This window comes from Cygnus olor, chromosome 3 (genome assembly GCF_009769625.2).
Source record: "Cygnus olor isolate bCygOlo1 chromosome 3, bCygOlo1.pri.v2, whole genome shotgun sequence".
NCBI classification, from domain to species: Eukaryota; Metazoa; Chordata; class Aves; order Anseriformes; family Anatidae; genus Cygnus; species Cygnus olor.
The window spans coordinates 89,474,569-89,491,264 of NC_049171.1; the positions used below are offsets into that span (position 1 = coordinate 89,474,569).

Genomic DNA, 16,696 nt, shown 5'->3' on the forward strand with positions numbered 1-16,696 from the left:
TTTCTACCACAGCGGTGCTCGAATCTGTATTAGAGGTGGAAATACAGGGAACCCTTGCATTTTACATCTTTCAAAGGTATCTTAAATAGAAGCTATAACTTCCACTGGTGGCAAAAAGTTATAATTAGTTCCTGTCTGTCTAATTTCCCCTTTAAAATTTTAGCCCTGCTGTACTGTCTTGTCTCAAGAGATCTTAGATATTAATGAATTAGGCTTCAGAAGTCCCTGTAAGGCGGGAGAGCGCCATGCTCACTTGACAGAAGAAACACAAAGCGCATCAGTGGATATGCAAAGATGACAGGTTTCTTACGGAGCTTAAAGAAACATAGGTCAGCACCTACATTATGCATTTTATAATTACATTGGTATTAAGAAGTTGAAACAAACAAACAAAAAAACTTCTAACTGAAAATGTTTTCCTTCTTACGATCAGCTAAAGAGATGGGGGGGAAAGAATTGTTGTTTGTGATACGCTTAATATCATTCAACCTGACTTTTCCATAGTTGATGAAGTTGTTCAGCTAATTGAACTGAGAGTGATAATCTCATGCTGGTAGCTAATGTGGGGTTTCATATTAGATACAAAGAATTTTTCTGGAACAGTAAATGTGACTAGATTCTAGAGGAGATGCTCTCTCCTTTATGCAACAGTTGTGCCCATAACTGGTTTATAATGTGCTCGTCAGAGCTAGTGATAATGCACGTGGTAGTTTTACCTGCTAATTATTTTTTTTTATAGTCATGTATTGAAAGCTTACACTTGCACTTTCTGACCATGCTTGTATTGATACATTTGGAGAAGTTTCAGTTGCTTTATGACGTCTCATCAAGGGGATAATTGCCAAAGGATTTGCATAGACAGGTGCAATTCACATTGCGTCTGTGCTATGTAGAATATTGTATTAAAATGTTTTCTGAGTAGAAGGCAAGTCCATCTGAGCAGCAGTGGGAAAAGAAAGGATTGGCTAAGCTGGTTACAAAGACTGAGATAATGAATTCTCTATTGAATAAGTAACATCAAGTGAAATGATAGAAAGGTAAAAAAAAATCCATGTCATCCTTTGTTCTTTTCTTCAATATCTGTCTGTCTGTAACCATTAGAGATAACTGCTGTATGCTCTTTTGGACATGAGGCTTCATTTCAAACACTGGAGCACTGCCATAGAACTAACACACGTTATCTGTGAAGCCACCAAACATGAAACCAATGACTGTAATACTGAAATGCTTATTATGGAAATCATGTCTGGATACTTTGAAGTATCCAGTAAGAAATATATATATATATATATATATGTATGTATGTATGTATTTTAATCGAACTGTAGAAATTCAGTACTATCAATGACAGTTTGGTTTGGCTCTTTCTGCTCAGACTTATGACAGCAGTTTCTGCTCTTCATCTGCTTATGTCACATATCAAATGAATGAGGGTGCCTGCAAGTACCTTACTGACATAGACAGAAAAATCTACCCTAATATTGGGAGTAAGAGAGCCTTACAAGTTTGGGGAGAACTGAAGAGAAAATGACTTATGTTACTGTATATGTTACATCGTTAATCTTTCCTTCATTCTAAAAAATGGGAGCTATGCAAGAGCAATGAAGTTGAAAGCAACTTTTAGAAGTCCTTCCATTGATTAATAATGTTTTTAAACTTTATTAAATAAGACCCTTTTGTCTTGTCAAACAGGGCACAACCTGTTTAAAACAGAGCAGAGAGGGGGCTCATTCTTTACACCTAAGACTTCATGCCTGATCCTAAGATATTTGGGGAACTGCTGTGTTGGGTCTACTGTTTCTTGTAAGACCTGTCCAGAGAGAGGTGGTGCTGTTGAACCCATTCCCTTGACGCTACAGGGAATTTTATGCAGATTTGACAGTGCCGCAGGGCTTTGCCTCGAAGAAAAACAATTTACTACTGAGTAGGGAGTTTCAGTAAGGCTTCTTTAATATCAAACTCAACATTTTTCAGCTGTAGAAAGGATTGTTTATTTTCGTGCACGCATACGCACATACTTGCAAGAACTCTTTTCATTCTGCTTCCACTCTGTACAAGTTATTAACTGCTGACAAGAAATTCACATCTCATAAATAATGCTTAAGAACCATTGCTATATAAATTGAATGTGTTATGAATTGTGATGGGCCTTTTTGTAGCGTTCTGTGCCTAGAGCAGGAAGAACAGAGGATGTCATTTTCATTAATTTCTAATGAGGTGCCAATTAAAGGCAAGGAAGGAACTCAGAAGGGAAGAGTCACAGAGCTCCCCTGAATCCTGTGCCCTGGGGCTGTCAAATGAGCGTGCTGCCAAGCCTTCTCTGAAAGTTCCAGTAAATTACAAACTCATCTAGAGCACACACAGACAAATTCAGCTTCCTTTTGATCTTCAAAAGAGCAATTTGTAAGACGAGTTCTGAGCCTTTTCACACAGCGAACTGGGAGCAGTGATAGGAATTGTTAATTGCTGATGCACTTTGCAAGCTTCAGTGAGAAAGAAATTTTAAAATGAGTTCTCATTTTGTGCCTCTCTGACTGGGTAACCTTTAAATCAACACTACTAGAACAAAACCAGTTTCATCTGAAACGTTTCTAGAAGACAATTACACCAGGCATGTTTTCCAGACAGTGAGATTCTCTAGTTTGGGTTGGACCTTTCAATAGCTTCGTGTCTTACAATTTATAATGCCTATATTGAAATAATGTATTTATTTAATACTAGCTGTAGCAGGCAATTGGCTTGCATCAAGGAATTACAAGGGTCATGTTCTTAAAGTTGCATTCTATTATAGCATTTCCATTGGAAGTATAAGTCGTTTGAAATCGATCAGCTAATCCTTGATCTCAAAATTAAGTCATCAGTTCAGCAATGTGATAAGCAGGCGGACATCACAAACTCGGTTTAAAACTAGGAGCAGTGAATTTGGCAGTAAAAGTAGCTATATAACACATTTCTAGAAATGTAATTTGGACAAGGCAGGTTTTTACACTATATATTTATGGACCTTGTCTTAATTATCTGACTAGATAATTATCGCTACTAAATAAAGTTGTATACATTTTTTAAAGATTCTGAGTTGTAAATTTCTAAGCCATGGAAGTTATTTGCACAGAAAACACTGCTTAATTTTATGGCAGAGGCTTAGTATTGTACAGCAAAAAGTAATTCTGGTATCACTTGCTTTTTAAAGGCAAAACACAGAAGTCCTTAGTGGTCTTTAGTAGTGCTGGAATTACGCGAGGCATACAAGGATGTTCTAGGAGCTCATTAAAGGAATTTCACGTCTGTCGTGTTAGATCCAGTTCAAGTCAGCAATTAAAGAGAGATGAATACAGTGTGCTGGCTCTTCGGCGGTTTGGTATAGAATGATTTGCTATTTATAGGCCACATCCTAATAGACATGTCTGTTGCTCAGGCTCCACATATGCAGAGCTGGGTTTAGTTGTATCCTCTTGCAGTCAATGGAGTGGCCAAGATATTGTGCCCTGGAATCTGAGTGTATCTATATTCTGGTAGCAGTGCCTTGGAGAGATGTTGCTGATCTGGTTGTGTGCTTCTCTGATAGGAACCTATTTTTCTGTGTTATTTTTTTTCTGCCTGTTTTAGCCTTTGCAGTATACAACGTGCTGGGCTTGTCAGAGATGGCATTGAATGTGACTTTAATGCAAACTGGATAAATTCCTTATTAAAGTTTTATTAGAAGTTGGTGAAATGCTTCATCAAGACATGATCAAAGTGGATAAGATTGCCTTGCTAAAATGGTTTCTAGTTCTAACATGTTTAATAGTAAGGTGATTGCCACAGCTTAGCAACACAGAAAATCAAAAGATTGCTTGAATAGTTTATAACTCAATTTGTACCAGACTAATTTGTGGTTTGTTTCCCTTAAAGTCGTTGCATGCAAACACTGACAATTGTGCATTCTTTTCTGAGAGGGAACAGAAAGAGAGGAAAATAAAGACAAGAGGCCATAGTAGTACAAGGTGCACATGTTGCATAGTGCAGATGGCTAGAATGACAAATTCATTCATACAGAAAAAAACAAAAGAGAAAAGCTAAAAATTCATGTCAGGTCTTTGCGTTAATGTCTACACAGGTATCAATGCACCATGTCCCTTTGTATGTGAACAGTGATCATGAGGGAAGCTACTCATAGGAACAAAATTACAAACTTGATAAGTCATTTGAAGAAAGTAGCTCAAAGGAAAGCTGACCTTAAGGTGATGAGGGACTAAACCTGTTGGGATCACATTTATCTTGCACAAGAGAAAAAACTAAAACCAAACCAGCATTGTGTCTGTTACAAAACATCTTACGTCCTAAGCCATCTCCTGACTTAAGTCTGATGGGGTTCTACAGATAATTTGCCACTTGCCAACATTTGAAAAATATATGTATGTTTTGTTAACGATGCAAAGAACTTAAATTGCATTTACTCATTAATGTTTTCAAAGGAGATCGACCACCACAAGAGAACATTATAAATGTTAAAATCTGTAATCATAGAAGGGAAAGAAACAATGTTTTATTTTGTTTTTGTTGTTTGTTTGTTCATTGTAAATATTTGGCAAACATTTTCTTACCTATTTCAAAAGCTTGTCTCATGTTATATACATATATACCTATATGTGTATACATACATGTACACATAAGCATAGTTAATAGGTATAAAAAAAGAGAGTTCTGGTTTGTTAATATGCTTATTTTTCCACATCCTTATTTGTATTTCATTTCTGTATAAATGTACAGCAGCCTGGTAGGCTTCTTTTTCTTGCTGCTGTTTAAAAGTGTTACTTCACTTCTGTTTGCTCAGCAGAGGGGTAAGAGGGAGATAGGAACAGACAGGCTCCTATCAAGCACTGAGCATTTCTGTTAGCCTTCAGAAACAAAACGCATTCATGCAGAAGAGACTTTACCATTTTAACAGATAGTGTGGCAGAGAGTCTCACTGCGATTCAGTAACAAAACAGGTGGAAGAAAAACAGCTGCAGATTCTTAACTTGTATAACAGAGCTGCTTGTTCATAAACACAGGAGATGAGGCACTTGTTTGGATTGTGCCAGAATAAATTTGGAATGATTTGATTTACTCAGTTAATTTAGAAATTATCTTCAAAAGGACAGGAAGAAAGAAACAAACTTGAATAGATAAGCAAAAAGAAAAAAATGTTCTGACAACTGCTTGATCGCTGTACAAAATAGTCCAACATGTATTGAAAATAATGCTTCTCTTAAAACTGACTAAAATACTAAATTATGGTTCCATTTCTCTGGAACCTTTTTGTATGCAGAAGAATTTGTAATGGTACTGGTAAATTCACTTTTCAGATGGGTAAGGTTTATCTGGTACAAGCCAAAATGTCTTCAGGACATGATTATGTATTGTTATAACAGATGTATAGTACTTCCATGGATTAAAAGTAAATACACGCATTGCTTCTGGAGGTTTAGTCAACCGGCTCAATAATAAGTACTAAAGGAAAAATAAATCTTATTAGTAACTGGCGACATACTATAATTCTGCCTTTGCTGACAAGCCTTGCTGCTGTGACTTGAGATGTGCCATATTCAGCTGACTTATGTTGGCCGGGCACCTCAGTGGTTTGCTCCCAGAATAGTACTTTTGCTTCAGCCACTCCAGTAATGCCTACCATCTTAGCTTACATTGCTGCAATCATTTTAAAAGAGTTTGAATTCAAACTCAAAGGTATCTTTTCTTTTGTTTTATTTTATGAAGATGGTAATTGAAATGATGGGGAATAGAAGCTGTTAACTAGTATTGGTCTCTCTCAGTAACGTGTTCTGAAATGAAAGAGTGAAAAGCAGGTAAGTTACTGGTGTGTCATGGGTCCTAAAGATGGGACTCAGTAAAATGCTGTAGTGTCTTTGTTTCAGAAAAGCTGTCTGCAGATTTAGAAGTGCAAAGGGAGTTCATGGTCTGCTTGTAGTTAGGAATCAAAAGATCCCATTTGAAAAGGTTCTGGTATATTCCCCCTGCTTGTTCAGCCAGTGGGGGTTGTGTTGCAGCAGGTACTGATCTTGATTCCTTCCACTGTGCTACCTAAAGATCTGCAACAGGCAACTCCTTTGATTTAGTAACACATATCGAACCTGCTGGTTACACCTTCCTACAGTCCCGATCAATAAATGTAATTGAAATGGGTCAGTTGATCTCTTAAGTCTTCCTTATATAAAACAAGTTAGAAGGTTCCTTGTTTTTTTTTTTTAAAAAAAAAAAAGTTAAAAAAAAAAAATTTATTTTGATGCTACTGATGTAGTAAGTCCTTCAGCATATAACCTTCAGGGAGTTTTTGCAGAGATGGTACAAATGTGAGGAAAAAAATAAGCGTTCTGTTAATGTGCCATGTTAGGTCTCTGCTGTCAGTACCCACACTGCAGTAAGAAAAGAAAAGAAGCGTATGCATAAAGTAAAAGATGATACTTTTTTTTTAATTGTCTTTTATACCCAAGAGATACATGGCCTGCTGAACTTGAACATAAAAATCTAACTGAGACTACCTTATTTCTAGTTCAGTCTTTTTCAGTAGCTTTAGGGAAGTAATTGGCTCAGTCTCTAGTTGTTTTTTTTCTTATCAGAAAAAAAATGAAGATAAAAGCCACTTACCTGCCAGATGTTAAGGGAATCAGTTTTTGAAGGTTAAAATGCTCTACCTTTTCTAAACAAAGCTCTTCCTCTACACTGGTGTTGCTTATCCAGCGTCTCACAGGCAGGTGTAGCTGCACCAGGACTGTGCACTTAGAAAGCTGCTGGAGGTTGGCAGGAGTCCTCCGCAGCCTCTTCTCAGAAGGAAGGAGATGGCCTAGAAAGCATCTCCCTGAAAGTGAATCAAACGTGCTCTGTGTGCTAACAATAGCTACACGCTTAACGTGAAATGAAAAGGTTCACCTATGGAGGTGCTCGCAGCCATTAAATGTTCCTGACTTTTTGAAGTCATGGCCAAATATGTGAATAAATGGGGCACGGGGCATCCTGCCATATTCTGAACAAGCAGGAGGGCAGGGATTGTTGTGTAAGCCTTTTCAAAAAAAAAAAAAAAAAGAGAGGCAGGGGGATGGAAATGTGCATCGTTAAGTCTTTGTATTCCTTTATGGTATAAATACATCTTCTGAATGGAGCCCTGTTTTTCTCTGAGAGGAATTACTCGTGATACAGATTGCAAGAGGGTACAGGAATAAAGACTTAGATGGAGCAGAAGGGGTAATCTAAGAGACACTGGAAGTAAGGTGTAAGTAGGGGATAAACACCTAAAATAAATTTAATCTAGGTTTTAAAAAAAAAAAAAAATAGAACTGCTTCTCTCCAGTGATTTGGCCAACAAGTGGAGCTGTCAGCCTGTGGATCAATATGGTGCAACCTCTAGAAAGCTATTACAACCCAAGGCATAAATAATATAATTCAGGAAGTACACTGAAAGTCAAACCCAGTACTGTATTCAGCATGTGACGCTTTGAAGTCAAAATGCATGAAGGATCGGGGAGAAGTGTTAGAATTAATGCAACACGTACAGTATGTTAGTATAGAGCCTTTCATTATTTAATCCAGTTCTTTATTAGAAGCTGTATCTTTCTGGCAGTTTCATTGGTCCAAACAAAATGATACACATACATTATTAAATCACTCAGTATTGTTTGCTATTTTAATTAAATTACTGGATACGCTTTGGCTCTTAATTAAATCCTTAGCTTCTGGGATGAGCATATTAGCTCCAGTGGGCTTGGTGTACAGAGACATCTAAAAGTATTAATACCAATCTATCTCTTTCGAAAAAGTCCAACCGTATACACAAGGCCCTGTTACGATGTCAGGATAGCTCTAGCATCCACCTGCCCTTTTTCAAGAGACACTTTTTTCTTTTTTATTCTTTTTTTCTTAAGATTTCACATTACTCTCAAATCTATATGTTCTGCCTAGGAAACAGATACTTGCATATATGCTTGTATAGCCTATGGAAATAATATTATAGGAGTACTACCATTTGCAATAGTGTTACCTCTTTATATCTCAGTTTTATTGGGTGTCTAGTCTTGGACACTGAGATGCCTTTTTGGCACAGCTCTGCCTTCCTACTGCGTATCTCCCAACCTCCATTCTGTTCTTTGGGTTCATTCTCCCCCTTCCTACAGGATATAACCTTGTGAACCTGGAAACGATAGGCAAGATGTGGTGTTGCTTCAGTATGTTCCTGGGCACACAAACTTGGCAGTCAGTGTTCCTTTTATGAATATAGTGGTGATATTAAGTCCTTCAGAATGTATTATTTTCAAGATCATGTGATTATTCAAAAAAGGAAATTCTTTACACCTACATAACATCTAACTTTTTAATGTTGTACAAAACTCTCCCCCGCTCCCTTAAGTTATTTGTGCAGTGGTGTTACCTGTCTGGTACTGCTGTTGGGGGCAAAACGTTTGATTTGAAAATTGTCTTGTTAAATTAAACCGGTTTTTAGCTTCAGTGCTTTAACAACTGCATAAGTCTCTTGAAGAATAATAATTTGTATCAAGTTGAAAAAGAAAGATAGATTTCCCTCCCACCCTTTTTAAAATAGCTTTTTTGCTGGTATCACGTCCAACAAATTAAGCTATCCTTCTAGTTGGAAGGGATGGGGGAGATGCATAAACATTGTTTCGGGGATAATTACACTCTTTGGGGAAATGATGTCCAATTACCGTGAGCAGTGCTGCAGCAGCATGTATCACTGCACGAGCTAATCTTCTCTGTTGGTTAATCTGTGTGATTTTGCTGTTTTGTCTAATACCCCGTAGATATGTTTACCTTTTAAAGATACGTTAAAATCTGTTCTTGCACTTTGTGTGGTACACAGACTTTATGTAGAAACCTGCATATAGGCTCACATGTGCCATATTAGATGATACATCTTCAGCAGAGAATTTTTGCAGCACCCTCATCTCTTAAGGCTACGAGGTGCTTTTAAGTTCTGTTCGAAACTCTGTTGATTGGAATTTCAAATCAGCAAGAAAGGTAAAATTTCTTATGAAGCACATGAAGAAGTCAAAGCATACAGCGTACAATTCTGTACAGGAGTAAGTCTTTGCAATTATTGAGGCTACTTTTGAAGAATCTCTATAGATCTACACAAGTTGTTTATTAAATAAAATCTGGAAATGGCCTAAGCTGCAAATTCTGGCGGTTTTGAGAGTTTGACGGGGGAATGAAAATTATAAATGCTGCCAGCATGCAGGTAAGGTGGTTTTAAAGTTTTAATAGCTCTGGTGTTGTGTTGTAGTATCGACCTTCTTTTCCTTTACCTGCCAATGGGAGCTTCTTCGAACAAATTGGAAGGGGCTGGTAGAGTATATAAGAGAGTCATTGGATGCAATGAAAGTAAATGTCTAGCTTGAACAATTAAGAAGATTGATAGTTGGTGGTAGTCAGAGACTTCATCTTTTCATGCCAGCAGTTATATTTTTGTATCTGAATGGCTTGGATTTTTCTAGAAATGCAGAAATATACCTGTACATAAGTGGGGTTCAGTTTTCATCAGTAGATGGGTCTGCCGTATTAAGTATATGACACTTGCTGTATGGAAAAGTCTAAATACGCTCTTTATTATTACAACAGTATGGATGTACAGAATGTGAGGCAGTTATTAAAGGGTAATTGTGGGAGCACGCAACTACTTCTTAGGTAATATACAGCAAGATCTTTCAAATAGGGACACTGTTAAATGTGTTTAAGCCACTTTGTAAATATGTACGCTTTGTAAATATTTAATAACCTTACTTGGCATTTCCACCACTTTTCAAAACATGCTCACAAACAAGAAATCAGTTTTCCTTTAGCAGCTTTCTGAATGTTTCATCTGTGAGATCAAGACCAGAATCTTGGCGGGGGTGGGAAGAGTTTCCTTTCTATTATGTTGCTATTCAAGTAACAGGGATCATTAGATTTACCTGTATCTTCTGTAACAGTATGGTGTTCTCCAGCAGTGTGTTAGAAGAGACCAGGACATCACGCCTGGCCAAGTATCTCCACTAGAGTACTCCCACCATGTGCTATGCCTCTCTGGTGGTTTGCAGTAGTCTGCTTAATGGGCATTTGTGCCATGCTCCAGAAAGTCTGACCACATTTTGTTGAGTTTACAAAGAGAAAAAATAAATGTAAAAAAATCAGGGACCCTCTAGAATTACAATTTGGCTTTTGTGTTGTGGATTATCATGCCATTTTGTTTAATTATTTCTGATGCTTCATGTATGTTGATGATGATATAACAGTTTCCTACTTTCAGAATTTGAAGACAAAATTATGAATTGAATTCAGGTTTCAGTTTAAATATTTTTCTTACCATCAATCCATATTCTAGTCTTGTCAGTGCTCTTGAATGTAAAAACGAGGAAAATGCAGTCTGTTTTTGGTATCACCCCTACCCAACAAACTAGGTTTGTTGTACTCTGTCAGTCTTAGACTTCCTTTGACTGATTTTTTTTTGCATGTCCTATGCAAAAGACTCACTCACATGGTTACAAATAAGGCAGAGCTGATATGCTCGTTGCTTTAGCCGTTGATGCTCTGGTGATGAAATGGAAGTGAATTTTTGATAATCGATCATGAAGTAGTTTCTGGGGTACCTAAAGCAACTTAAAGGTTTTGATGCACTAAATAATGTTTTTCCAAGATGTTTGCATTAGTGGCCTGAGGTGTAGATGATTCATAGTCTACTTCTAACATCAGGAAACAATTGCAATGCTGTGAGATGTATTATTGCATTTACTAGATTGACATCTTCTGTGGTTGTAGTGGAAGTCTGGCATATTTTGGTTGATGACTACGGTAAACTAACTTTAGTTGGAAGATGGATTCCCTTTTCCAGTGCTCTTTTCCCTAGCAGAAAGTTATTTATTTTGCCTTTTAGCTATGGTGTGGTAAAAGAAGCATTTCTGCAATAAAATCCTTTAGGGGAAACAACCCGTATTTGATATCTTCCAATAATGAACTTAAAAGTAAATATACCACAAGAGCTCATTAATCTAACTCTCCTTTATAACCATAAAAAGCAGACTTTTCAGGACACAAAGTTTCATCTCTAAATCTGGATTGGTTTTAAGGATCAAAATAGAAGCAAATATATTGACCACCTGTCCCAGTGCACATAAGTAAATAATTTAACTGTTGTAAAAGCTGATGGTCCTGAGACTAGACAGGGCATTAGTCCACATGCAGACTGCAGAATGTCCACTGTGATGTCTAGACGAGAGAAGAAGCCAGGAATGAATAGAGCAGTTATAACTTAATTGAAGAAATCTGCTCAGAACTAATGAAAAAATGTTCCAAACTAGTGCTATTCAACTAGCTACCATGTAGCAGTATTCAAATCCTCTGAATTCTAAATAAAACTTAATAAATAAATTTAAAAAAAAAAAAGTTCCAACCTTCAAAGTCACTTAGGCATTTGGAATAATGGGACTAAAGATCTGAAGTATGGTTTGGAAATGAGGCTTTAGAAGATCCCTATTGCTATTTTGAAAAGAATAAACTCCTTCATTAAGAACAGCTAATATATGCAAACCTGTCCTTAGTGATGTTGAAAATGCTTTGGGTACTCTTTCATTTATTAGGTATTATCAGTTCTAGTTAGCTATTCATATTTAAATAGATACATGAATAGCAGGTTTAGATCATTTAGTTGCTGCAATTAGAAATACTTTTCCCTCAGAGTGTAAATTAGCAGGATCAAAAATGAAAATTGTCTGTCATTCTTTGGGCAGTTATTGAAATTCTGTTCAGGAATAAGGAAATATTTGATGAACAGAAGAAATAAGTAGCGTGTTTTATCTGGAATGAATATAGTATACGGTACAACTTTTCCTGTATGAAAATAGGTTCTCTAAGAAGAACTGAAAGGTGTTTGATAAAGATATGACAAAGTAGAGAATAGATAATATTTTCTTGGGGGAAGCAGAGTAGAAAGAAACATCTTGAAGCTACTATGGTCTAAAAAAGGCCAGGAGGCTTTGTAGAAGGTGAGGAGATGGTGCAGCTGAGAGGTTGTGTTCAAAAGTGATAAATCGTCTTCTAAATGTATTTCCTTATTAGATTTGTTGAACTTGTCAAAAGGGTCTTACTGAAGCTGTGCAGGGGGCTGTGTATATATTTGGTATCTCCTTTAAATCACACTAAATAGCATTTCTACGTGTGCTTGTTAACCAAGTGGAGAGGATCTGTAAAAAAAAATAAATAATCAGGATTTGAAACTAGTCTTTACCTATTGGGGACTGAAATGACTTCAGCCCAATCCTTATCTGCAGGATTTCTTGCATCTGCTTCTGTCACATCCATTGCAGATAAGGTGATGGACTTAATTGATTCTTGAGCTGATCCAGTCAGGTGTTGATGTGTTCTTGTGCCTACAGTGGACACTGGTTCAGTAATTTGAAATTTTATTTCAAAAATAATGAAGGGAAGCCTTCAGTCCTTGCTCTCTGTAGGAGAGAATTGAGTGAAAATGCCTATTCAGCATTGAAACCGTAGTCTGAGGACATTTTCATTTTGACAATCAAACCTTGAATTTCTGGCACCTCACAGAAGATGTTCATCACATTTCAGTGTGGTATGACCAGATTGAGATTGAAGTAGAGGCAATGATGACAAGGAGAGAGTGTTATCTCAATTCAGTCTGCATCACATCTGTATTCCTGAACTTGCACGTACCAATACAGAAAACGTGTCTTTTTTCTTTGTTTCTAGAACTGGGTTTCAAAATCAGATAATAGGCATGTATTTTTGTAGCTGGTGCTATTGAAACAAAGAGCAAAGATGAATCAATTTTTCTTCAGTTGTTTTTTTTTAACATAATTCTGTGTGTGATACTTTTGTGTCCTTTTCCATTTTCATAACAGTGGCATTAACATAAAGGTAACCTGTTGTTCTCTCATACAATTGATGTTTTGTAGTTCAGGAGCTTGAAATATTTTACATACTCACATATACAACAAACACGCACGGCTATATGCATATACTCTCAGTCATTCACTTATTTTTATTCTTTTCCATCCCTCAAATGTCATCACTTTGCGGCTTTAATGTCTTTTGAGCATTCAAAGAGAGGCAGTAATGTAAAGCATTCAGCGGGAAGCAGTGTGATGCTCTTTGCACCCATTATTCAGGAAAACTATTGCAGCACAGGCAATAGCATACCTCATTTCATGTACAGTGGACTACATAAACCCTCTGGCTGTGTAACTCTTCTCACTACTTTATCATCCTAATACTACTTATCACATTCATTTTAGAGGTAAGGAATTTGAGACAATTTCTGTACCGTTCTAAAGTCAAAAAGCTGATTTTCTTTGTAGACTAGAAGGAGGTGGCTGCTGGAGATGACCTCCTGGCAACACTGATTAGCTTTAGACAGAGAGACAGTAAGCTACATCTTTTCAGCTACAGAGCAAGATGTTGTGGCATGATGTGTCCCAGTGTCCCAATGCCTGAGGACTTCCTCCTAAATGTAAGAGGATGGCAAAAGAAACACTAGTGTGACTTGGGCTTTGAATTGTGTTGATAAATATGCAAGAAAAAGCAGTAAATAATCAGTATTTATTAATGCCATGTCAGGAAAGTAAGTAAAAACTTGATTTTTGAGAACCGAGTGATCCCTCGGTAGGCAATATCTCCCTTCTGATTCAGGTAAGATTCTGCCACTTTCTTCAAGTCCTTAACTTTGCTTTTTTTTTTTTTTTTCCTCTCCCTTTCCACGGTAGGTTATGTGTTCTGTATGTTACATCGCCTGCCTGAACAACATGACTGCACATTTGACCACATGGGACGTGGGCGTGAGGAAGCCATTATGAAAATGGTGAAACTGGATCGGAAAGTAGGAAGATCTTGCCAACGCATCGGCGAAGGATGTTCCTGAGTGCAAGACTGCAACCAAATGCTGTTCTCTTAGTTCACTAATGTTAGCCTTATTTAGGACAAAGTCAGCCAGACACCTTGTACTAGGCAAGTTTCAGACTACAGCCAATCAGTTTCCTTTCTTTAGCCAACCGTCCTGGTACTGTAGTTTAGGGGATGATGGTGGTTGAAATTGATTTCTGGCTGGTTACTAAGGTGCCTGCTAGCCACCGTATAAAATTAAAACATGAAGAAATATTATTTTTTGAGCATGGCTAGTGGATTTAAACAAAACAAGAAAAATCCAAAGGCTTCTGTTATTGCTGGAGTCACTGTAAAAGCCTTACGCTGGAAACATTCCAGCTGCGGAGTTAAAACAAATAGTTGTGTAGAAGCTGGTGTAAAAGTTTGCTATGCACATAGCTTTCAGACAAACTGTTTAATGTGCAGCCTTTCACCTCTTCACTTCTAGTTAATCCTGAGGAGGTGAAATACTACTAAGAGCAGCAACTGCAGCTGCTTAAGCCCAGAAGACCTGACTGGTCACTCGTGCCTTCATCGCGTGTGGCTTTTGAGTTAGGCAGTGTCACCAGCATCAGGGATTCTGTTGGGGTAGGAACATCTTCCTGGTTCTTCCCAGGAAGCCAAAAAGAAAGGGGGACAGAGATTCTTATGAAAAATTTTTATATCTATCTTACTATAAGGAACCTATGAGGGTTTTTTTGTTTTTCGTTTTTTTTTTCCTTCTCGGTTAAATTATGATCTCACTTTAAAGCCAACTCCATCCCAGAGCAGTAAATGGTGCATACATTTTACATGGCATCCACAGAGATTCTAAGAGTCGTGTGAAGATTGCACATACATTGAGCAGTGCAGCCATTCCCACCGGCCGAAACCTGATTGGCTCTCGTTTGCCTTTTGCTAAGTGCAGGTATCTGATAATTGATCAAATAAGGCTAATTCACAGCACAGTAGCCATGGCTGGATTCTACAGACTGACTTTCTGTAGCTAGACTTATATATTGGGGAAAAAAAAAAAGGACATTTTGTAGCAAACGGAATTCAGTAACAGTATTGGGGAACAACCGGTGAAACACCCTGTACCAGATTGAGTTTGTATTCCTCGCTTCCAGAGTGTCAATGAGATAATCAAATGGGCTTCGTCAGCCCTGTTTCTATGCAGCTGAACGCTCTCATGAAAATCTCTGCCCGCATCTATTGCAAAGCAAGTATAGCAAGTGAACGTGAAAAGCATTACGTGGAGTAGGATGTTTTGGCTCTGTTTAGACCTATGGTTCTGTATTACGGTATGTCGCATTGAGCTGAGCTGAACTGAATTGCACCGGTCTCGTCAGTTTGTGAACAAAAAAGCAAAAATAATATTCAGCATGTCTCCTGCTGCACACAGGGTTTATGCAAGTAAAAAGGATTTGTACTCACGTGGCCCAGCTAAATCCCGAGTGAATTTCCCAGTCCATTGGTAAGGTATTAACAATCAGGTAAATGTGTAAGAAAACCTGAGGGAGGAAAAGGTTTTGTCTCATCTTGAATACTGGGCAGACAGAAAACATCAGAGAGGTGCAGTAACGTGTCACTTGAAAAACCCCAGTGTTTTGGGAGAAGGTTTGTATGAGTCATCCTCCATTCTACTTGTCGCAGGTAACTAACTCCTTATCGGCCAAATCATTGTTACACTGGTAGAAGCATTTAACAAGGAGAACTAATTCCAAAAACAACAACCAACAACAACAGCAAACCACATCTCCACACACACATTCAGCATCTGACTGTATTAGCATAAATTAACCACGAATCAGAAGTGTCCCATCGCTATAAAACACAAGCTATCCAAAAGGCAAGAGGTTTTTTTTTTTTATTATTATTATTATTCAAGAATATGAAACCAGCAGCAAAATCTTCTCTAATGTGCTGCATTTTCAGGAAATGGTCCTGGTGAAAGGGACTGTCCAAGGATATTATTTACATTTGCCGTGAAGAATTTATAAAAGCATGGATTTCAGCTGCTGCTGTGAAACGCACTTTCTTTTCCTACAAAACCTATTCATAACATTTGATGGGCATTCTGATTGATACACGAGACTTTTCTGCATTAATACTGAAGATGCTATTTTGTTCCTCCTTAATATTCTCTTTAAACTTGTTACAAGTGCACAGATGGTTTCAAGGTGGCTCTTGTGAGAACACTACTTAAAAATTCATGTGAATTATGGACAATGTTCACTTTAAAGAAACAAGTTGGGGACGGGGTTGTTCCTTTGCAGTATCTGTTCTGTGAAGTTTGTTAAACGTAAAGAAAGCTTAAGTTCTTGTATCTTAAAAGAAGATCTTATTTAACCCTTTTGTGTTCTAGATTTACTTACACATGTAGCCTAGAGCTCAGTTTTAGTTTAACATTGTGAAAATATTAAAAGAATCTTGTAACTTTATTCTTTTTCCTCCTGCTAAAAAAATTAAACCAATCAGATTAAAGTTTGAATTCCTTTCTGCCTATTCCAACAGGTCTTGCTATTTTGCACCATTTCTGCTGCAAGTTCATGTAATAAATATGAATGGGGAAAATGCCAGTGTTAGGCCAGTGACTTAGAGCTGAATTTAGAGCTGGTGGAAGGTGAACAGGATTTTCTGCCAGATTGAAAGGGGAGGATGGTGTTTTTGCTGCGTTCAAGTTTATTGATTTATTTCGTAAGCAAATCTGGCTAAATCTACTGTAGCCTGAGTATTGGTCAGCTTAATCATGAGGTTAGATAGAGCAATCAAATGAACAAGTTGTTCTTGCTCTTATCAAGTCAAATCTATACAGTGC

At 37.4% G+C, this 16,696-nt stretch overlaps 1 protein-coding gene across 2 annotated transcripts in view; it reads left to right on the forward strand.

Annotated features, from left to right (window-relative positions):
- ZFAND3 (zinc finger AN1-type containing 3) overlaps positions 1-16,369 on the forward strand; it is a 134,378-nt gene extending 118,009 nt beyond the window's left edge. For both annotated transcript variants that reach the window (XM_040552323.1, XM_040552324.1), the window contains exon 7: positions 13,740-16,369. In XM_040552323.1, the coding sequence (XP_040408257.1) occupies positions 13,740-13,894 (155 nt within the window). In that variant the 3' untranslated portion in view covers positions 13,895-16,369. The remainder of the gene's footprint in view (positions 1-13,739) is intronic.
- Positions 16,370-16,696: the final 327 nt, after the last annotated feature.